The 24,221-nt window shown below is 39.6% G+C and overlaps 1 protein-coding gene and 1 long non-coding RNA gene across 3 annotated transcripts in view; one reads left to right on the top strand and one right to left on the bottom strand.

Moving 5' to 3' along the window:
- Positions 1 to 911: 911 nt before the first annotated feature.
- Positions 912 to 23,079, bottom strand: LOC121494517. The gene is made up of 4 exons (XR_005988819.1): positions 22,904 to 23,079; positions 20,596 to 20,810; positions 3,755 to 3,807; positions 912 to 1,507 (listed from the first exon to the last, which is right to left on the bottom strand). It is a non-coding gene; the product is annotated as an uncharacterized LOC121494517 (long non-coding RNA).
- The window catches only part of B4GALT6 (beta-1,4-galactosyltransferase 6), a 68,124-nt gene continuing 66,792 nt past the window's right edge, over positions 22,890 to 24,221 (top strand). Inside the window, exon 1 of one of the 2 annotated variants that reach the window (XM_041761053.1) lies at positions 22,890 to 23,089. In XM_041761053.1, coding sequence (XP_041616987.1) covers positions 22,962 to 23,089 — 128 coding nt within the window. In that variant the 5' untranslated portion in view covers positions 22,890 to 22,961. The remainder of the gene's footprint in view (positions 23,090 to 24,221) is intronic. The other variant, XM_041761043.1, reaches the window with a different exon arrangement.

Here is a 24,221-nt window from a genome sequence, read left to right as displayed (position 1 = left end):
TGGGACCCTGTAGTTGATTCGTACAAAAAAGAGGCCTTCCATTACCAAGGCAATTGGGGATCTTCTTTTGATCCTTTCACAGCAGGGTGCACAGCTTTGAGGGCAGAGCACTGGTGGATCGCAACCCTTACTCACCTCCCTGGCCTCCTCATTCACCCATGACCTACAATACATAGCCTGTGCAACTCGACATGGCAACCCCAACCATGAGGAATTCTGCATGGAATGGAAATTCACAGGATGTATGTGGTGGGTTTTTGACCATCTAGTTTATGACAATGTGTGACAGCAGCCTTAGAAAACAAATACACTCCTTTAAAATTACACAGTTTGGGGAGGCATTTGGGTGGCTCAGTCATTTAAGCATCCAGCTCTTGATTTCACCTCGGGTCATGATCTCGGGATTGTGAGACAGAGCCTCATTTGGGCTCTGTGCTCAGTGAGAAGTCTACTTGAGATTGTCTCCCTCCCTCTCCCACTGCCCCTCCCCCCACTCATGCTCTCTAAATAAATAAATAAAATCTTTTTAAAAGATAAAATAAAAACACGCAATTGTCCCGTGAACAACACAGTGGTTAGGGATGATGACCCCTGTCCTGTGCACTTGAAAATCAGCATATAACTTTTGACTCCTCCAAAACTTAACAACTAATAGCTTAGTGTTTACTGACAGCCTTACTAATAACGTAACAATCAATTAATACTTATTGTGTATGTTATATGTACTATATACTATATTCTTACAATAAGGTAAGCTAGAGAAAAGGAAATGTTATTAAGAAAATTATTGGGAAGAGAAAATATTTTGATAGTACTTAGCAAAAGAAAGCCATGTATAAGTGGACCTGTGCAGTTCAAATCCCTATTGTTCAAGGGTCAGCTGTAGTTTCCAAAAATCCTGATCTGCTCAGAGTTCTCCGAATACACCGTACATATGTACACATAACATAGTCCCCAAATCTTTTACAGATTAGGTGATGTTGGCCTAAATCCACTTTCATGACTTTATTTATTTAGAGAGTGTGAGGTTGGGGGAGGAGCAGTAGGAGAGGGAGGGATTGCCAGCAGTCCCCTCCTGGCAACTGCTGGTAATACTTGGATGATAGACATGTTCCATCTCTGCCTCTGTCTTCACATCATCTTTTCCTCTGTGATAAGCACACTTGTCATTGGATTTAGAATAATGAAGATTACATTTCCAACACCCTTTTTCACCAATACTGTCACATTCACAGGTTCTGGGTAGACACATCTTTTGGGAGCCACCATTCAACCCACTACAAGGTTAGTTGTGGTAGGATATTAAGCTGCTGAGAAGGCAGGAACTTCCCATCTGATATTCTGAGATCACTGCATTGCTTGTCTTCTTCTTTTTGCATTGCTTGTTTACATCAGTTTATGGTTCAGTGATATTCAAATATTTATCACTTACTTGCTGTTTCTTTCAGCCTATGTAGTCTTCCCTCATTTTATACGTGTGTGATTTGGTTTTATCTTGACAAGGTAACTGTTTTAAGAAAAACATGTTTTAAGAAAAACATACTTTCCATTTACACATTTATTTCTTAAAGCTAAAAAGTCCCTGAGTTGCTGTTGGCAGTCTTTGAGTTTGACCCTAAATTCTTCTGTCTGCCTAGAACTTGTTTTAAATTGTTGATATTCTAGAGACATAATTTTCCTTCTAATGTCTTTGCGGATTGACTCACATTGATGTATTCAAACCCTTCTATAATTAATGAATTCTCTTGGCTCTCTGTATTTCAGAATAACATATAGTATGTAATATACATTCGATGAGAAAGGTACCGGTGGGATGTATATTTATAGGTTGTAAATGCTTATTGTCACATATTTCTTTATTCTAACTTAAATGCCCATGGGTTTTTAAGTTAGAATAAAGAAAAGGCTCTTTTTTTTTCTGAAATGGGCTTAATTACAAAATGAAACAAACTGCTCATATGGAATTAAAGAATATTAAAGGTGAAGGTTTCTGTAGATTAATCTAGTGCACACATTTTATAGGCTAGGAAGCTGATGCAGGAGAAATTGACTTGTCAAAGATCATCCAGCTAGAGAGTAAAGGGAGATAATAAGATGTAGACCTTGTCCCATTCACCTTTATTGCTGAAAGTTAAATTTGCGACTGTTTTGAAAATGAAGTACCTAGGTAGAAACCCTAATGAAATGAAAAATGTGTTTAAAATAGGAGTTCCGGGGCACCTGGGTGGCACGTGGGTGAGTCACCTTTGACTCAGGTGGTGATCCTGGGGCCCTGAGATCGAGTCCTGCATCAACCTCCTTGCTGGGAGACCCTGCTTCTCCCTCTGCCTTTGTCTTTGCCTCTCTCTCTGTGTCTCTCATGAATAAATAAAATCTTAAAAAAATAAATAAAATAGGAGTTCCTACTTCATAATGATGTATCTAGAATAACAAATCTAGTCTCATCCTTTTTAAGTAGCTTATTCCTAAACTAGACAATGGCTTCTCTTCCACACTACCATCACATTTTGCTATTTCTAATTAAGTATATTAATTGAATAAATGCATTCTTTGCTGACATATTTTGTTTTTCCTTCTTCCAATATTTCCCAGTATCTTCTATTGAACTCCTTTCTTGTCATAGTTTCCTTGAACTTTATTTTTTTCAAAACTCCAATATTTTACTATTTTTCCTTCTATGGAATAAGTGGGACAGTCAAAGCTGGGGTGAAATGAAAAAGAAAAGTGGGAAGAATAAAGGGAGAGAAAAATAAGATTATTTCTTCCTAACTTTCTATTTCTTTTGTTTTTTAGGTGTCTATTTTTACAATGTTTTGCACAAAAAATATAGACCTAAATGTACATCAATAAGAAACTTATTAACTCAGTGGCTCTCAAAATTTGGTCTGTATCAGAATCTCCTCTGAACATTCTTTAAAATATGGACATTTGAGTCCCATGCTGGGCCTTTGGAATCTATGTAGTATAAGCTGGACATTGGAGCAGGATAATTACTAAATTTCACAGGAGTGTAAGTAATGTAAAGTGAAATTGGCTAATTAATGCATTAAACTACTTCATGATAAACTCATGTGAAGAAATACTATATAGCCATCAAAAAGGGTAATGTAGACTAATATGAATTGACATTGATAAAGGTCCATAATCTGCTGAGTGAAAGGTCAGGTTAAAGCATGATCAGGTTTAAGATGATCTCATTTATTTTTTAATATATATCATATATGCAATGTAATAGTACTCCTAGAATACTGTTACATATATAATATATTATATATTATAATTAATATAATATATTATACTATGTTATTATAATATAATAGTTATATTAAAATTAATATATTAAAAATAAAATTAATATATTATACATATAATATATATTATATATATATCTGAAAGAATATAGAGCCAGCATTCTAAATTGTGTTAGAGACTTCTACTTCCACTCATTATATTTCTGTTTTCAAAATTTTATGATGAATCTATTACGAGCCATGCATAATTAGTGGAAAATATTAAAATAAGAAACTGCCTAGGAGCTCTTGTCCTTAAATGACAATGTCAAGGAAGCTTCTGAGGAGACTTAAATTAATTAATGCCATTTAAATAATTTACCACCATGAAAAATGTTTTATTCATTTCTTTTCTGAGCTTATTCTTTTCAAACATTCTAAATTACAGGCAGAACATGTTTAACTTAGTTCGTAAATTAACCTCTTCATTTAGAACAGGGAAGAATACAAAATTCTGTGCCCACCTTTTTCATTGTGGTAAAAGCTGTAACTCTTAATGAGGCCAGTTGATCAACATCTATGAATTAGAAAGAAATAAAATGATTATCTTTCAAGCCAGATACCTTGTTTGGATTACCAGCACTGGTGAAATATATTACTATGTTCTAACACGATAGTGTCTTGGGGAACATGAGTGAATATTTTATTAAAGTGGGAAAAATAGGTTCTGGTTACCAAGGCTGCATTAAATATTAAAACAAAAGAAATATAAAAATAAATCAATTATTTCTCATCGATAAGGGTGTGTTTAATCATTTTGGGTCCCTGAGTAAAAAGTTTAGAAAAAGTTCACTTTAATAATTTTATTTGGAAGGAAAACAGTTTTCCAGACACTATGTTGTGCAGCCACTCTCATGAAGAAAGAAAAAATATAGGCAACTTGTGCCTGTTTATGTTTCTCTGCAGTTTCCTTCTTCTTTGTATCCATCTTCCCCATATATACCAGGGCACATGAAGAAATGTCCACTCAAGACAGATGTCTGTCAATAAGCAACTCTTGCAATTTAGAAATCTCAACATGGCTAATGTTTTAGAGTTCTCACAGAACACTCAGTAACATTTTCTTCCCAAATTAGTATATTCTCAAAGTTATCTCTACGATGATGCTGCTATTGTTTCTCATTTGGTCTGTTTACATACTTTTAGCTTAGGGATAAAGCCAAAAACAGGCTTGAGCATATTGTCATTATTTGTTAATATTAAAATTTCTAGGAGACATTAATGTCAGTCATAGGAATAAGGAAATATATAGAGATTCTTTTGAAGTTACATAAGGTTCTTGATAGTAAATGTATTGTGTATAAGACATACACATCAGTTTTATACATATAATACATGTACATATATGTATATATACACATCTAATACATGAATACACATATGTGTGTATTTCATCTGTGAACAATGTTATATATTTGTTTTAATTTAAAAAAAATTTACAATGTTATATTTTTTATAAGGTTGGAAGAATTAGGATATGAAACTTAATGAAATCTAATTATTGAGAATTTACAATGTTCTAGACTTGTCTCATTTAATCATTGTAACTACCTGTCGAACTATAATTTTCAGGGCGTCTGGGTGGTGCAGTCATTTAGTGACTGACTCTTGGTTTCAGCTCAGGTCGTGGTCTCGGGGTGGTGAGATCAAGCACCCCGTGGACCTCTGCGCTCAGCCCTGAGTCTGCTTAAGACTCTCTGCCCCTCCCCTCTGCATGCCCTCTCTGTCCCAAATAAATCTTAAAAAAATAATAACTTTCAAGAAATTAAAAACATGATTTTCATTCCAATATAGAATGAACATATGCTAAAGATTTATCAACTCATTAATGAGCAAATCAGCAATATAATAGAGCTGTTCAAAAAGTATTTTAAGGAACTGGGTGTTTTCGGACATGTTAAGAGGAATGTCAGATTGATCCTCTTTTTTTTTTAAAGAATTTATTTATTTATTTGAGAGACAGAGAGAGTGAGAGCACAAGCAGGGAGGAGGGGCAGAGGGAGTCACAGAAGCAGACCCCCACTGAACAGGGAGCCTGAATTGGGGCTTGATCCCAGGACCCTGAGATGATGACTTGAGTTGAAGACAGGTGCTTAACTGACTGAGACACCCAGGAGCCCCAGATATAAGACTAATACTGAGGGCAGTAAAAAATATCACCTTTTGGGGCTATCTTTTCTACCTGACAGAAATTCCTTGCTGCTCCACTGTACTTGCCTTCAAGTTAACATGTGACTCTACAGAGTCTAAGATCTTAATTTATGTACAAATCATACCCAGGTCTGTATGAAAATCAAACAAAGCAATGTTACCCCAGATAATGAAATAGTGAATAGGCTGGTTAAATGCCCCAGTTTGACATTGAAAGTAAACTCTGCACTTTCTCTGCTTTATAGCTAAGTATTAGATACTATCTTTTAACGTATTCTATTGTGTAAGTACTTTTCTTACTCTCATTAATTTGTTAGAGTTAAGAAAAAACATAAGATTCAAATATACTAAGCGACAAATATTTTATAAAGCAGTTAAAACATCTGAGTTTGAGGTCAGCTCTACTCTATATAGTACCATCTATGAATGGAGAATTTAGTACTATATTTATTACTTGACTTTTGTCTTATTTCTCTTATTTGGCTGATTTGGCATTGTGTCGTATCTGTGATTTTTAAATGACAGCCTATGCTAAATTCTTTTGGTAGGTAAACAGAATATTAATATGTCATAGTTATAAAGATTTAACTTTATATGCCTATGTACATTTCCCTATACATTTCTTATATCTCTCTCAAATTGTAAATTAATTACTAAACATGTGACTCTTTTCATGTCCCCAAAACTCTGGGCCACTCAGTCCTGTTGATTATTGTATGTGTTGTACAAAGGAGGTCATTAAAGGTTGCTTAACCTTAATATGAAAAAATACCTCTTGAATGGCTATGGCCTGCATCCCTAAGCCAACTGGTTAATTCAAGAATATATATTATTGGTTGGGAGAGGGAAAAAAAACCCTACATACTATGTCTTCTAAAGCTGTAACCCATCATCAGTCTCAGAAAAACAAATCCAGCTTTTTTTCATATATTTTGTCAGTTTTTGTAAATATTCTAAATCCACTTGAAAATAGGTTTGTTAATTTTTCCATTTATGGGGTCTACATATTTAAATAAGTGCAATTGGGGATCCCTGGGTGGCACAGCGGTTTGGCGCCTGCCTTTGGCCCAGGGCGCGATCCTGGAGACCCGGGATCGAATCCCATGTCGGGCTCCCGGTGCATGGAGCCTGCTTCTCCCTCTGCCTGTGTCTCTGCCTCTCTCTCTCTCTCTGTATGACTATCAAAAATAAATAATTAAAAAAAATTAAATAAGTGCAATTTATTTAAAAAAAAAGAAAGAAAAGCAAAATCTAAATGCCTGACTATTTATGAAAGCTCATGTATTTGGAAAAGACATGACAAAACTATACTAAGAATAGATACAGGACTTTTTTGAAATGAAAAAGATGTCCTATGCTCTTTTATGAAAGATCTTGGTTTTGCTTAACTAGTTCTATTATTCCTATATATCTTGAAGCCCTCTAGGTTCTTCAGATTAGTAATTAATTATAGAATTATTATGAATTATTATGTGTACTTGACAATCTGATGTATCATTTACCACAAAACTTTTTTAAGACCAGTTTTCTATATTCAGTTTTTGTTGTTGTCATTAATGTTGTTTTTTGCTGAAAACAGAGATAACAATGACGGACTAAAATTCTGGGCCTGACTGAGGGGGGCACTTGATGGGATGAGCACTGGGTGTTATTCTATATGTTGGCAAATTGAACACCAATAAAAAATAAATTAAAAAAATTCTGGGCCTGGATACATGATTTATTATGATAGAAAAAGTCTAACAGCCTCTTCTGAATCATAACACACTGGCTATCAATTTCCAGAATAATATTTAAACCTCTTAACCCTTTTGATACGAAAAAAAAGCCAATGCAAAGTACTTGAGCTCCGAGCTTTACATATTTCTTCATCTGAATTCTTAGACATCTGCGGAATACCTGAGTCAGAATTGTCCTTGAATATATTTATTTGCTTCCCCTTGAGTTCTATATATATCACACAGCTCCCCAGGCATCCTCAGGGCTCTAGCTGTTTAGGCTCACTCTTTTCTTAAAACCGGCTTGGTCTCCGACCTCAAATATGGTGAAAATCAGCATCCCTCCTATGTTGCTGAAGACTTTCTAGGGGCTTATGTTTTCCCAAGTCAGATTCTGTCCCAATTTCTGGTTTAGGATGAAATACATTTTTTTTTGTATGTGTCTGGCTAACTGTAATTCTTCTTTATTCTCAGTCCTAAAATAGCCCAAACAGGAAGCAGAGTCCTATCCTTTTAATCTCTCCCACTCGCCCTAACCACACACCGTAAGTACAAGTGAATATAGCTGGCTTTCTGAAAGATTGGGATAATACAAAACTGGGTATTAGAGAGCTTTTTCTTAGAGTTCTGTGTCATTCTGGTTCTTTTTATCTCCTTAGGTCTTAGCCATCCAGCATTTTCTGTGCCCATTGTAGCTCTCCTTAACTTCTTCACTTCTTTGGGGCGCCTGGCTGGCTGAGTTAGCAAAGCAAGCACTCTTGATTTCAGAGTTGTGAGTTTGACACATACGTTGGAGATAGAGCTTACTTGAAAAAAGTTGTTCACTCTTTCCATTTTCTATTCATTCCTGGGTTCCCTTACTCTCTTCAAGTTATTCTTAACCGTTTCTTTTTCTCTCTTCTTTGCCTCCCAGACCTCTCTTTCTTCAGCCAGCAAGACCTACCAAGATGCTTGCTAAACAAGAGTACTCTCCCTAAAAGAAATTGTCACCAGCTAGTTTTTATTTATTTATTTTTAATCTTTTTTTAAAAATTTTTATTTACTTATGATAGTCACACACACACACACACACAGAGAGAGAGAGAGAGAGAGGCAGAGACACAGGCAGAGGGAGAAGCAGGCTCCATGCACCGGGAGCCCGACGTGGGATTCGATCCAGGGTCTCCAGGATCGCGCCCTGGGCCAAAGGCAGGCGCTAAACTGCTGCGCCACCCAGGGATCCCCACCAGCTAGTTTTTAAATTGAAAGAATAATACATGCATAAGGTTACAAAACTTTCAACAGTAACATAAAGAATGCAGAAGACATACCATTTCTTTCCACCTCACACTGCAAAAGACTCTCATTCCCATGGCGCTCTTTCTCAAAGACCCCTCATGCCAGATTCTTGAGTACATAAATTCAAGTATACTCCCACTTTTCTTATATCTCCCATTTCCCTCTCCAGATCAACTCTCTACCTTTCTTTCCCTGCTCAGAGCTCCTTTATGGATTAATCCCCAGACTTGCTCACCTCTGGCTTCATGTTGGAAGATCTAAGTGATGGCAGGGAGGTGGGCTTGGCCTGGCTTCCTAGGGTCCCGTTTGGGGTCCCAACTACCCTCTCATCCCTGTTCTGATAACTGTAACTTTATCCCATCTCCTCAGGTCTATTTGTGGCTATAATGCCTTGCATTATCTCTAGAGGTTTCTCCACCACACCCTCCTAAATTTATAAACAGCCTCCTTTGAAATCTCAGATTATCCAGTTTGAGTGTGACCTGATAGAATCCTAAAGATGTAAATGGGACCAGCATTTACGCACTTTTCTGGAGCCTAGATGCCAGGATGTATCAATTCACATGAAATCTACCTTAGGCCTTTAGAAGCAGAGTATTCAATCACACTGCTGTAATACAGCAGGTACACTGCTATACCTGTCTCTTAATGGTGGCAGTTAGGTTATCTCCTGTTTCTGACACTGATGCACACACATACCCCTGTGCTTATATCTCTGCACTGATATACAAGTAGAACTGCAGAATAATTTTCTTAAGAATAGCAATTGCTCTACCAAAGCCCATGGCACTTAAAATATTAGTAAATGCCGACAATTGCCCCCTTAGAGGTTTGTATTAGTTTGTACTGCCTCTGATAGTATCTTGCCCATACAGTTAATTCTTTACCAAATCTATAAGTGAAAGATGGTATCTCATTGCCATTATAATTTGCATCTTAAAAATTGTGAGCATACATTTAACAACTTTGTATTTATTTAAAATTATTTTTTCCCGGGAAGCTGCCTTTTCCCATCTCTTATTGATATGTAAGTGCTTTTATTATATATTAAGGAAACTAATTCTTTGTCTCTTTCACACATTTCAAATACTTGTTTTCAGATTGTCATTGACTTTAACTTTGCCTATGGAACATTTCCAATGAAGAAAGTTGTATTTGTTTAGTAACACTTCCCAATCGTTTTTAAAAATGTCTTTGTTAGAAAGATCTTCTCCATTCTCAGATGACTGAAAGATTTGCCTTCTTTTCCTCTAATATTTTTACAGTTTTTACTTTCTATGCTTTTATGCTTCAAACTTTGACTCTGGAAATTTTCAGCATAAAAAGTTAAGTAGACCTAGTTCCTTCCAGATGTTAGTATTGTTCCTTCTCCATTTAATGACTAATTTGCCTACTTCCCATGACTTCAAAAAAATGCCATTTTAAAAAAAGATTTTATTTTTGAGTAGTCTCTACACCCAATTAGGGCTCAAATTTATAATCCCCAAATCAAGATTTTTTACTGACTGAGCCAGCCAGGCACCCCCAAAATGCCACTTGTATGTGTGTGTGTGCGTGTGTATATGTATATATATATATATATAATTGTATATATAATCTATATATTCTATATACATATTTGGAATTTCCATACTCATTTGTGTTTTTTTTTTAATTTTTTAATTTATTTATGATAGTCACACACAGAGAGAGAGAGGGGCAGAGACATAGGCAGAGGGAGAAGCAGGCTCCATGCACCAGGAGCCCGACGTGGGATTCGATCCCAGGTCTACAGGATCTCGCCCTGGGCCAAAGGCAGGCGCCAAACCGCTGCGCCACCCAGGGATCCCCCCTCATTTGTGTTTAAATCTGAATTTCTACTTGCTCTATTGTTTTGGCAGCTGAATTGATTAGTTGTAGTTGTCTTTACTGATTCAATAATCACATATTCCTCCACCATCATTTCTTCATTCAGCTCTTTGCTAACTGAAGTTCACTGTACAGCAGATTTTTCAAGAAGGAGCTCATGGGAAGTATACTTTTTAACTTCTTCCACATTTGAAAGTATTTGTTGCCTTTATTCTAAGCAACAGTTTCTATGGGTATAAAATTATTGCATGACATTCTTTCCCCAGTGACTTCTGAGAATTACTGTAGAATTCAACACTCCTGTGGAGAAGTCTGGAGCCAGTTAATTTTTTCCCTGTTGTAATGATTTGACCTTTTTTGCTTGAATATCCAGAAGACTCTTTCTTTTTTGCTGTTAACTGAGTATATTGATCAATGTTGATTAGTTTTTATTAATTTTTCTTCTGGGACATGGCATGCACTTTGAACATGTTGACTTAAGCTTTAACCACCTGTAAGATGGTAGACTGAGCTCACCAGACAGAAGCATCCCTTTCATTGTAAACACATTGAAAAGATCAAAAAGAAGAACAGAAAAGCAATGTCATAACTGAATTGAATATAAGCTGAGGTTCTAACTCAGAATGAAGCAGACTCAGATGAAGAGATGGCAAACTGAATGACAAATTAAAAGACAGGCAGGGGGAATGGGAAGATCCAACATATGCCAAACAGACTTCCTGTAGGAGAATATGGAGAGAACAGAGAAGTAGAATATTCAGGGAACTAATTACTGCAAATTTTTCAGAACTTAAGAAGGACATCACATATTGAATCCCTAACAGTATAAATAAGAACATATATTTCAAACACATAATAATGAAACCACAGAACATCCCCAAAGAGAGAAAATTATAATAGTGATGGAGGGAAAATTATCTACTAAAGAATGAAAATCAATCAAATAGGAACCATAGATACCATAAGGTAGTAACACAAAACCTTCAAAGACTGAAGGAAGAATCACCGTCAATCTATAAATCTATGCCAAGCTAGCTATCATTTAGTACTAAGGCAAAATAAAGACACATTTATACACACAGTGATCAACAGTTTAATATCACAGACTCTTACTATAAGACCTTAAGGATATACACTTAAGTAAGAAGGAACATGGTCTTAGAGGAAACTGATGCAAGAAGCCATGGTAAGAAGAGAAATGGGCAAAACATCTCAGAAGATATATACATGTATTACTCCTAAAGGCAGCAGCAACAATAATTTTAAGAAGACATTTGATAGGGTTTAAAGCAATGAAAATAAAATGGTAGGCATGGCATGTTATAGTAGGCTGTTTGGAGAGAAGTTACATTATTCTAGATCTTTGAGAAAGAGACACCTATAATTTTAGAATTACTGAAAATAATAAAAAAATTTAATATGTATGTTGAAAATTTGAAGGTAATCAATAAAATAATAGAAATAGAATATAGAAAACAGTAAAGGGGGAAAAGCAATGAAATAAAACTTGATTAATCAAAATGCAAGACTTGCAATAAAGAAAGCCAAAAAAATTTAGAATGAATAGAGATATTCTTTCTTTTTGGTTTGTTCAATTATGTTTCTGAATTTTTTCTGTTGCATTTATCCTATTTTCTTCTTCAGCAGTACCAAGCATGCATGTGATGAATTCTGTTGCCCATCTTTCCTATCTAGTTTTTCCTTTATAATTTCACTCTGCTCAGTTTTTTCAAGTGTGTTATCTCACATCTCTGTGTTTTCAGCAATATCTGTTATTCTTTTATTTCTGCCCTCCATATGGATATGATTTTTGTGATGGTATTCTTCTTCTCTTTCATTTTCTCCTGAGCTCTGCCAGCTTATTTTGCATCTGCTTTCCTCAGCCCTTGTATTTCTCTCTCTCTCTCTCTCTCTCTATATATATATATATATATATATATATATATATCCCAGATAAATGTGTGTGTATAAAATGTGTGTGTATAAAAATTCTTTGGAATTAGGGCAGCCCGGGTGGCTCAGCGGTTTAGTGCCGCCTTTGGCCCAGGGCGTGATCTTGGAGACCCGGGATTGAGTCCCATGTCTGGCTCCCTGCATGGAACCTGCTTCTCCCTCTGCCTGTGTCTCTGCCCGCCCCCCTCTCTGTTTCTCATAAATAAATAGAATCTTTAAAGAAAAATTCTTTGGAATTAAAAAAATCTATATTGACTTCATTTATGGTATAATCTCTCTGGTATGTGGTTGTTATCTACCTTTCTTACGTCATGTTCTTTTCCCTCTTGTTTTTCTTGTGGTTTATGGGGGCCTATTCTTGGCTACTTCTGTTTGGAATGAAGTTGTTCCCAGCCTGGGAGGGGGTAAGGACCAGGGAGTGCCCCTCCCTCCCCCAACCTGAGGAGCAGCTACATTACATGACATCACCTAGGAAAGCTGTTTTACCACTTCACCTGGTGGCATAATTCTAATCCAAGTTAGAAGTTGCACTGGTTTTTCGTGACTCTCCATATGATACAATTTTCCAGGATGTTTACCTTTGACTTAGCTTTCACAACCTTCAACTTAAACAAATTGGCAGCTCAGGGCTTCAGGTCATCCTGGGTGTTGCTTTCACATGATACACTGATAGTCTGCTTCTTAGAGAAGTGGTGGGCCTGAATCCTGCCCCTGCCACAAGGTCACCAAGGTGAGAGAAGGTCCGGAGGCAGTCTGGATACCACCTCTCCTTCCTCCAGCAGAGGGGACTGTTTTGCTGCTCAGGGGTCCCACCACAGAGGTAACTGGGCACTCAGACCTCTGGCCCCATGGCCCGAGTAGGGATTTGCTTACACCATTCTCCCTGACAGAAGGCCAACATGCCCAGGCTTTCTTCATATATCATTGTTCACGATTTTAGGTATTTTCTTGCATTATGGAAGCTTTATCCGTACTCCTTGTTATTTTCAGTTGATTTCAGGGAGAAGAGGTGGCAGGGCTATTTTTACTTCGTTGGTTTAAACTGGAAACCGCCTTTTGCCAGCCTTGCCTTTAATAACAAGTTACCTCCTGCTACACGTATACTTTGATTGTCTTAGCCCCTTGCTCTGTGGGCGTGGAGAAGGGCTTGCCAGAAAGATCCTTCCTAAAGATAGGAAAAAAGTCTCAATATTTTAATGAGACTTATATTTCAACGGATCAGCATTCCCTCTCCACTGTACAGCATGGTTCTTGATACACAAGAAAGGCTCCCAAGAGATTTATTTTATTTTTTTATTTTATTTATTTTATTTTTTATTTTATTTATTTTATTTTATTTTATTATTTTATTTTCCCAAGAGATTTTAATGTTATTTTACAAGCAGACCCACCCAGAACTCAATCAAGGATGTTTAAAATTAAGTGTCATTATTAATCACAATGCAATTCATATTGGAAAAATTATTCTACTGATAACGGTTTAAAGAGATATGGGGGGGGGGGGGATCCCTGGGTGGCTCAGCAGTTTAGCGCCACCTTCAGCCCAGGGCGTGATCCTGGAGTCCTGGGATCGAGTCCCACATCGGACTCCTTACATGGAGCCTGCTTCTCCCTCTGCCTGTGTCTCTGCCTTTCTCTCTCTCTCTCTCTCTGTGTCTCTCATGAATAAATAAAAATTAAAAAATCTTAAAAAAAAAAACCCAAGAGATATGGGGTTTGGGGGTGACTGGTATGTCACATGTGGTGGGGCAAAATTTATTTGTTGTTTTGTATTATCAGTTTCACGTTAGAGGCATTTTACTGTTTTGATAAAGTGGGATTTTAGGTTAAGCTATTTCTTTTTTTTTTTTTTTAATGACAATCTTTTCCATTCTTTAAAGATTATTTATTTATTTATTTATTTATTTATGAGAGACACAGAGAGAGAGAGAGAGAGGGAGGCAGAGACACAGGCAGAGGAAGAAGCAGGCTCCATGCAGGGAGCTAGACGTGGGACTTGATCTCAGGTCTCCAGGATCAGGCCCCAGGCTGAAGGTGGCGCTAAACCGCTGAGCCACCGGGCTGCCCAGGTTAAGCTATTTCTATCATACGGCAAAAATAGGGAAATGTTTTATTGAAGTTATTCTAAGAAAACTTACAACAGGACCAGAAACAAAACCAACTATAACTCAGTAATAATTGCCAGTTGCTGCAAATTATCTGTGTGAACAAAAGTCCTACAGATGCTTTTCAATTTGACCAGGGGTGAAGATCGTATAGCTAACAGCTCTAGCTGAAGTCACTTCATGTCCTCTCCTTAGTACACTGGCTCTCCCAACCCACAGTAGAGCCTGGAAGAGACTGAGCAATCATTCCCCGTCCAGTATACCATAATTCTGAGGAGGATGGTGTGGTCAAAGGTGTACAGTCTTCTTTGGAACATCTGTGCTCCAAGGGTAAGGGAAGGGGTATTGCTTAGTGTAAGCAATAATGCTTCCACTTAGAAGGCAAGTCTTGTTTATGAGTGCTGACCCTTTCCACCTCAGATGTTTTAGCCAACTAGTCTAGAAATACTTCCTCTTTACCTTACCTCTTCCTGAAGGAAAGACTTCCTTTATTTAAGTATAGATGGATCTTTTTTTTCTCACCTTGGCAATAACCATATTTTTCATGCCTTGTCAGATGAAGAATACTGGAAACGTAATGGGCAGTGATAATTAATATTGTTACATTATAGTTAAGGAGTTTTCTTTTGCTTTGGAAGCACATTTACTGTTGAGTGTCCCGTCTCCATCCATCTATTTTGGGGGTAAGTGATTGTAACTCTCTAATGTGGTCATTCTCCAACATTCATGGTCACAGTCAGGGAGAATCCACATCTTCATAATACTGAATTCCTCTATCCTTTCCATCTCTCAAGCCTTTTTGGTCTCCATTTTTCTGAAAGCAAATTTATCTTAATAAAACACTTGATTTTCAATAGGAGTTGTGCTCCTTTTCAAATTAGCCCTTCTTTTAAAAGCTTTGTTTTTTTGTTTACTTAATTAATTAAGTTTTAAATTTTATTTTTTGAGAGAGAGAGAGAAAGAGCAAGAAGGAAGGGGCAGAGGGAAAAAGAGAATTCGAAGCAGGCTCCACACACGGTGCGGAGCCTGAGGCAGCCTAGTCTCAGGACCCTGGGATCCTGACCTGAGCTGAAGCCAAGAGTCAGATACTTAACTGACCGAGCCACCCAGGAATCCCTTTTGTTTATTTATTTACTTAATTGTTTAGAAGAGGTTCACAGAAAAGTTGGAGGGAAGGTACAGAGATTTCCCCATATACCCCTGTCCCAACCTGCAGAGCCTCTTCCATCCCAGTGGTACATTTGTTACTCTCATCCCAGTGGTACATTTGTTACATTGATACACCTACATTTGAGACATCATTATTACCCAAAGTCCATAGTTTTTACGTTAAAGTTTGCTCTTGGTATTGCATATTCTATGAGTTTGGACATGTATGTATCACTATAGCATCATATTGAGTATTTTCACTGCCCTAAAAATCCTCTGTGCTCTGCGTATTCATCCCCTCCCCTCTCCGAATCCCTAGCAACTACTGGTCTTTTTACTGTCTTCATAGTTGGCCTTTTCCAGAATGTAATATAATTGGAATCATACAGTCTGTAGCATTTTTCTGTGTGCTCTGCGTGCCATCATATGTTCAACCCATGAGGCACTAGTGGAGTACGCTGCTACCAAACATAACCAGTGGGCAATGTCCCATTCATCCTGAGATGAGTGGTTCTATGATGTGTGTGGTTTTTCTCTGCCTAGCTTCTCCCGCATTTTGGGTTCTGGTAAATAATTTTGACATAAATCGATTTCCAAAGTTATGGTGCCACACTGCTTTACCTACAACAAAGGGACAAGGAGAATCAGAAGCTATGTTATATTAGAAGACAAATTTTCTGGTAACTTATGCTTTCAAGGAAATGCCTGAGGAAGCAGAAAATAAAGAAAATTAGGAGATTGGCAGAAGTCTTTTTGACATTTTGAAGTAACCTTAAACTTTGCTAAAAGCTGAGAGGATTAAGAAATTGCTTCAGTACAGTATTTAAAATACTTCCCCATTAGGAACTGTAGGACTAGGTTCAGCTAGAGCTCTGATTCCTAAGAATGTATCTCCATGCTGAACTGGGTAAGTGTGCCTATATTATTTTTATTGGCTCTTTATTGATCTCCCCTATTTGATCTAACAGGTTTTCCAGTTAATGCTTTTTTGTGGTAGTCACAAACCTATAAATAGCAATAATTTTTCTCCCTTTCTTTTCACTATTTTTACCTCTTCATGTTCTCATCCAAGTGCATTGCGTAATTCTTGCCTGTCCATGTCTTTTTCATGATTTGAATGAGGATGATTCTACATTAATCATACTGATGCCTCCTGGTCTTTAAAAAATAAGAACAGGGGCATCTGAGTGGTTCAGTTGGTTGTTTCCAACTCTTTTTTTTTTTTTTTTTGTTTCCAACTCTTGATCTCAGCTCAGGTTTTGATCTTGGGGTCCTGAGTTCAACTCCCATACTGGGCTCTACACTGGGCATGGAGTCTATTAAAATAACAACAACAACATATCCTCTTACCCTATTTTATGTAAAGTTTTAACATCAGAAATTGCTTGATTGTATCAAATGTTTTTCTAGCCTCCAGAGGATATGCTGTATGCCAATGCATTTCAAAAATTGCTTAATCCTGATAGTCCTTAGGAAAGTGGAAATTAAAGCCAAAATGCAACACTATTATATTCTACCTGAAATGCTAATATTAATAGGGTTGATTACACCAAGTGTTGGCGAAAACATAAGGAACTTGAAATCTCAAACGTTACTGGTGGGAGTGTGAGTTGGTAAAACAATTTTGGGGAATTGGCTACCATTATATTATTTCTGAAATCTCAGCATGCCTATATCATGAAGCCAAGAATTTTGACTAGTAGGCATATAGTCAAAGAAATGCAAAGATTTGTGTATTTTATACTAGTTTATAATGTGTGCATTATACTAGTTTTATTTGAAAGTAGATCAATTGAAAAGCAGTGTTCATTCACAAATAATAGGATAGGTAATGAAATTGTAGTATATTTGTACAATCACCTGCTTGAAAATAAGATACTAAATATTTTTCTTTGGCCTAATATGTTGGATTATGCTAATAATTTGCTCAATGTCGCTAGGTTCTTACATTTCTGGGGCATTCCTTACTAGTCATGGTGAATTGGTATTATTTGTACTTTTAGGCTGAAAAGACTGGCTTCTATATTTCCTTTGGTTAACTCTGACATATTTAAACTTTATATCCCTGGTTACAGTGACTTAAATCCTTCCAGTGATTATGAACTTGTGAATTTTAGTTTAAGTCAGGATGTTGGTATTCCAAAATTCTCTTTTTAGACACAGAAGCACTGAAATCCTTTATCAAATTTACCTGAATCTTCTTTCTCACTTCAACATTTAGCCATTTAAACTCTAAAACTAGTCCCTTCCCCACCCCCCCACCCCAGGTGATTTAGTCACTAAAAGAATAGATGGAGAAAAACCTATGAGCCTTATGATGTTAACCAGGATTTAAAAAAACGGATAGAAAATTTCCTACTAATGTCCTTCATTAAAGGTTATTCTGTATTTTTAAATTCTCTTTTTTTTTATTGCTTTTGGCTGCCACAGGTATAAGATTCTTGATATGATAGAACACTTTAATAGTACACTAGCTTTTATCTATGCATTTTATCTTCTACTTTTATGACTCATTCACCTATGAAGATAGCTCTTTTGATAAAATGCTCTGGGTAAGTTAAGGTGAACTAACTTGTGTTCCATGTTATGCTACTCAAAGGAATATATGTAATTATGCAAAAGGTTAAGGGTGTGTTGATTCATTCATTCAATAATTATTTATTGCCTTGTTTTTGTATGAGGTTCTGGATGACTACTGTATATCATCAAAACAGAATCATGTTCAGGAAATGATTTTTTAAAAATTAAATGACTGAGGATGGGCTATCTTGATTCCAATAAGCAGAATCCTTTGAACTGTGTCAAATAATAGGAGTGGTTTTCTTTTTTTCCTTCTTTTTAGCATGGATGTGTGAATCAGTAAGAAAGGTATTTCTCAGAGTTACCCAGGACTAACTGCTGCTAGGAATTCAAGACAGCTCTGGGGATGTGGCTACTGTTTTGTTTGTTTAGTGGCTGTGTTTAAGGACTCTCTCTAGGGCTGGGTTGCTCAGCTGGTATGTAAAATGCCCGTGTGTCCTATGCATCTGGTTTATATGTGTGCTGATACTCTGATTTTCCTCAGCTTCTGGGGGGTGGTGCTAGTGCATGGGACCTGGGTGATGGAAGCCTCAAGCAGGAAGAGAAAGCCCCCTACATTTACCCTGGTAGGCACTTAGGTCACATCCCTTTCCATGGAAGGCACAAGGCACTCACTACCTTGTATTGGACTTAGCTGCTTTTTCAATTTCCTGTCTTTGCTTTTCATCGTCTGTTTCCCAACCTCCAAACCTCTGGTTTTCTGAACAGATTCTAACTCCATCTGCATGGGCAGGTTTCTTTTTCCCAGGCAGTCTAGGGGCTAGTCAGGGGCAAGGCCTGGCAGCTCAGAATCTCTTTCAGGCAAAACTAGCAATCTGTTGAAGATACCAACATTATGCTGAGAAAAAGAATGGACAAAGCAAACACAATCTATTACTTTTTCATTATGACTTATCAATTGCTTGAACTAGATAGATGTGCCTTAACATGTACCACGTGGTATAACTGATATACTTCGTGACACAGATGTCTGAGACAAAATCAGTAAAGGTGGTTTGAAAGATGGATAGCACCTATTTACATCTACAAAAATTTTGGAAAATACACTAAATAAAACATTTGCTCTGATAGGCCACATAGTCCCTGGGAAGACAGGAGCTGGTGTGGGTTGTGGAAAGGACACTGAAAGGCTGCTAACATTTTAGCTCTCTTACCCCAGCTCTGCTACCTAATTACCATGTGACCTCAGGCCACATATTGTACCCGACTCAGTGTAGTTTCCTCATCCCTAGTGACATAATAATACTTGCTAAATGTATGCCAAAGGGATATTGTGAAAATGATAGGAAGGTGGTTTGAATACTTGAAAATGCTACAGGGCATTCTTACCATGGGAAAGAATGATTTTGGATTTAGGAATCAAGGGTTAAGGCAATTTGAGAGGAGTATGAAATTTAGGTCAACTGCTAAAGTAGGGAGTCTTATCTCTCCAGTGGTTTTCTTTTTAAATTGTAACTACAATACAATATTATCATAAAGTTTGTATTATTTCATATGTATACAATTATTAAAGTCTGGCTTTAAAGGGATTGTTTGCTCTCAAATGAAAGACATTTATTTTAAAGTTTCTTTAATATAACCTAAGATATAGGGACTATTGTTTTTTTTTTTTTTCCTCATCAGAACTCTGACTACATTTATCATGGAAATCAGTGGGAAATGGGCTTTACTTAAGGGGAGTTTCTAAGGTCACCTGGGGGGCTCAGTAAGTTAAGCATCTGACTCTTAATATTAGCCCAGGGGGTGAGGTCAAACCCCATGTTGGGCTCAAAGAAAAAAAGTTTTTGTGACACAATATTTTAGAATATATACTCCATTTTACAGATAATCCCAATGTCTAACTCTTATACAATCTACATTCCAATTATGTAAGTAAAATAATTCAACTGTCCAAGCATAATTCATCAACCCAACAATTTTCTTTAACTGAATCTCAGGTGCTGAGAACCTGTATTTAAATATATAAAATTACTATGTTTAATCAGTGATTGTAATATGGAGGTCTGAACCCTAACTAACCATAAAAGTGAGATTCAATGTGCTTTCTTTCATTCCTTCCCCCCACCCCCAATTTATAGAAAAAAAAACCTTACTGACTTGAATGCTACTGAGGTTGCGAGCAAAATCCAGTACACTTAATGGATATCATTTATCCTCACTCAGCATGAACCAAGTAAAATGTCCATCCACCTGATCAAACAAGTACATTTTTTGTTGTTGTTGTCATCACAATCTCAGTAATATGTTTCTGATTAATATCAATAGAAAACCATTAGTTATAATGTAACTTAGTCTGATACCCAAATATTTAAGGGCATGAGGGCTCTCAGAAAATAATGAAAGGACTACATGGTGGTAAAAAATATAGAACAAAGAAGCTAAATGGAATTCACTTGTGTCTTACTGTTTTGTCAGTTTCGGGCGATTACTTTAAGTTTAAAGTTTCCTTGATATTCTAGAGCTTAGCTTTGTTACTATAAAATTAAACTTTCTGCAAGGTCATTCCTCTGCTGTGGACTTTACCTGGCTCCTGAGGAAGTATCAGTTGCTAATCTGGGCTTGAAAAGGTTTGGTTAGCATTTCTGGACCTTTCAGTATCTCATGGATTTTGGCTTTACAAATGAGCTGAGCTCCTGAGGCATCCTTCAGACTGCTGGAGACTTCATGGCTGACTCTGTAGGGAATTCGGTTTTTAAACAGGAGACCAGCATCACCCTTTCCTGTTGGCAGAGTGTGATCTAAAAGAGAGATTAAAGAGTGAAGTAAGTCAGTCGGAGAAAGACAATTATCATATGGTTTCACTCTTATGTGGAATATAAGAAACAGTTCACAGGACCATAGGGGAAGGGAAGGAAAACTGAATGGGAAGAAATGAGAAGGAGACAAACCATGAGAGACTCTTAACTCTGGGAAACAAACTGAGGGTTGCTAGAGGGGTGGTGAGTGGGGGAATGGCATAACTAGGTAATGGGCATTAAGGAGGGCACATGATGTGATAAGCACTGGGTGTTACACACAACTGAAAAATTATTGAGCACTAAATCTGAAGCTAATGATGTACTATATGTTGGCCAGTTGAATTTAAAATAAAAAAAATTAAAAAAGAGAGGTTAAAAAAATGAGCAAATATTTGAATTGTGCTTACTAGGTACCAGGCTCCCCTAAGTTCTTTAGAGGAATTAACTCATTTAATTTAATCCTTACAACACTAACAGGTAGTATGATTATCTTTAGTTGATGAGGAAATGGAGGCCCAGGTAGCTTAAGTAATCTTTGAGGTCATTTGATCAGAGAGTGATTGGGATTCCACCCCAGGCTCTCTGGCTCTAGGGGCTTGGCTGCTTTTGTGACCGGTGATAAAAGTGCTATTTGGGTGCACCAACCAAGCTGGTTTTCTGGTACACACTGCTTTACTCCAGGAGAGAACCAACCAGTCTTCCTTTTTAGAACAAACCAGTCTTTTTTTCTTTTTTTTAATTTGAATTTTTTTTCTATAATTGATTTCTTTTTTTTTATTGAGATAGAGTTGACATAAAATCTTACATTAGTTTCAGGTGTACAGCATGATTCATTATTTGTATACATTACAAAATAATGACCACAATAAATCTGGTTACCATCTGTCACCATGCATAATTGTAAATTTTTTTTCTTGTGATGTGACCTTGTAAGATTTACTCTCTTAGCAACTATGAGTTTTAACAAGTAAGGTGGTCAACTTGAGAGAGATACGGGTGGCAGTCGTCTATGGTAGCCAGGCACACCTATACGTAGACGTCAGATTTCTTAAAATAAGATTAATAATCAATTTCTATGATGTTGGGAATAGCTTAATAATAAACTTTCCTTATACAACGCCAAGGTTGCCTGAGACCTGGCCATTGCTAAACCAGCATGGTGGTGGTAGCTTTGTAAACAACAACGTTGAACTTGTGGGAATAGAGAGATGAAAAGTCAGCAGGGTCTGGGAAGGAAGTTCTTTATCTCCTCACCATTCATGGATTTCTTTTGTTTGCATTGGTATTTTTTAAAAGTGACTTTTATTTTTGTTTAATGTTGCTCCATTTGTATTTCACATTCCCCCTCAAGCATCAAAAATATTACAGAATACTGTCATTTCCTTTCACGTTAAATATCCAATCAGCCGGAGAATTCCAAAAAACCAAAATGTATATTAAAAAAAAAATAGAATTTGAACTTGGCAATTCCACTCAGGCAACTGTCTGACATTCCCACATATGAGGGAATCTCTTATGTGCCAGACAGAGCGCCTGGCGTTTTACATAGTGACCCCGTTTAACCCCACAGCCTTGCAAGGTGGTATCTCACCCATCATTTGAGGGCCAAGGAGGGGGGCTTGCAGAGAGGGTAGTGGTTTGCCAGGAATCTCGCAGTTAATGAAAGGCCTTAGTCAGTTATAAATTCAGGTGTTTCGGGCTCCATGTAGCATATTACTATTTAAGGGACCATCCAAGGCACGGGTGTCTTGCTAAGAAGGTACCAAACTTGCTGGCAATCAAGTGATGATGGGTCCGTTCCACTGCATCTGGAAATCCTGAGCAAGAAATGGCGGTAGGGGGCATCTAGCCACTTCCTACAAGATTGAGACACCTTCACACACACGTTGGAAAACTGAGAGACAGCTAAGGCTCTGCACTATTTTGCTGGCAGGAAGAAGCAGTTTTTGAACAAAGGCGAGTCCACGGCCTAGGAGGGGTATTAAAACAATGTGCTGGTTGGTGCTGCAGTGCTCAACGGCCAATTGGCTGCACAGAAGTGTCCCCCCCCCCCCCCCACGGATGGAGCTGCCATAGGACTACCCGGTGCTCACCTTCAGATGGGAAGGCACGTCCCGTTACAAGGGACACACAACCCGACAGCATGTCTCTATGAGAAGTGCGGGATGGAGGGTTTCATTCACCCGGGACGGAAGACAAACCCTGTTCCCGGAGCGGGTATTTCGGGAGGGAATTACACCGTCCGAGGTCCCCTCCTCGAGATCCCCTTCCCCCTCCAGGTACCTCGCCCTTCGTTAGCGATCCCCGGCGGGGGCGGGGGCGGGGGTGGGGGGCGCGTAGCCGAGGCGCTGCACCGCCTGACCCTCAGCCCGGGGAGCCGCGGGAGCCGGGGTCCCGGGGTCCCGGGCGGTGACGCAGGCGGCGGCCCAGGTCGCGGCGCGGGGGGAGGGGGGGCAGGTTGCTCGGCGCGGCGCCGGCCAATCGCGAGGCGCGGTGATTGGGGCGCCGGGAGGGGAGCGGGGGCGGGGGCCTCCGGGTGTCGCGGGGGCCGAGGCAGCGCCGCCTGCAGGGTGCAGGGCGAGCGCGGGGCCCCGCGGGGTCTCCGGGCGCGCCCGCCGGTCCCGGTTTTCCGCGCGCTTCCAGGCCCGCCCCCTCCCGCGGCCCGGGCGCGGCTCCGACGGCGCCCGGGCTCCCCCGCCTCCTCGGGCTGCCCCGGCTCTGCCCGCAGCGCGCGGCGCCCGGCGTCCGGGGGCGGAGTGGGGGCGGCGCCGCCCGGGCCGGCGGCGGTAATGTGGCTGCGGCTGCCGCCCCTGCGCCTGCGGCCGGCGGGGCAGCGGGCGGTGGCGGGAGCCGGGGTCCGGGCGCGCTCGCCGCCAGCCGGGGCGCCGCCCTCGCCCGCGCTCTGCCCCCGCGGCCGCCGCGGGGCGCCGGGGCCCGGCGCGGCATGAGCAGGAGGCTGCGCGCCCGCCCGCGCTCGGCTCCTCGGCCCCCAGGGCCCCCGCGGGCCCCCGCGCGCCGCGCGCGCCGACTGCGGCCCCGGCGCCCACGCTAGCCCCGCGCAGGCACGAGACGCCGCGGCCCGCAGCAGGCGGCGGCGCAGGCCTCCAGGCGCGGGCGGGCGGCCTCCCGAGGACGCGGGGGAGCCCGGGCCGGCCGCGGGCCGCCGCGCCGCGCCGCGCCGCTCCCCACCTGCAGCCCCCTCCCGCCGCTGCCGGGCGGGCCGAAGGCGCGTCCTCGCCCTCCTGGGCCTCCTCCGGTCCTGCGGCCCCGGCCCCGGCCCCGGCCCCGCGTGCGCCCCCGGCCTCGCCTCCCCGCCCCCTCCTCGCCCCTCCCGCGCCTCCCCTCCCCTCCCCTCCCCTCCCCTCCCCTCCCCTCCGCTCCCCTCCCCCGGCTCTCCGGCCTCCCATTCAT

Source organism: Vulpes lagopus, chromosome 1 (assembly GCF_018345385.1).
Source record: "Vulpes lagopus strain Blue_001 chromosome 1, ASM1834538v1, whole genome shotgun sequence".
Classification (NCBI taxonomy): domain Eukaryota; kingdom Metazoa; phylum Chordata; class Mammalia; order Carnivora; family Canidae; genus Vulpes; species Vulpes lagopus.
Note: the sequence above shows the minus strand (reverse complement) of the source record. Positions and strands in the feature narration are given on the sequence as shown.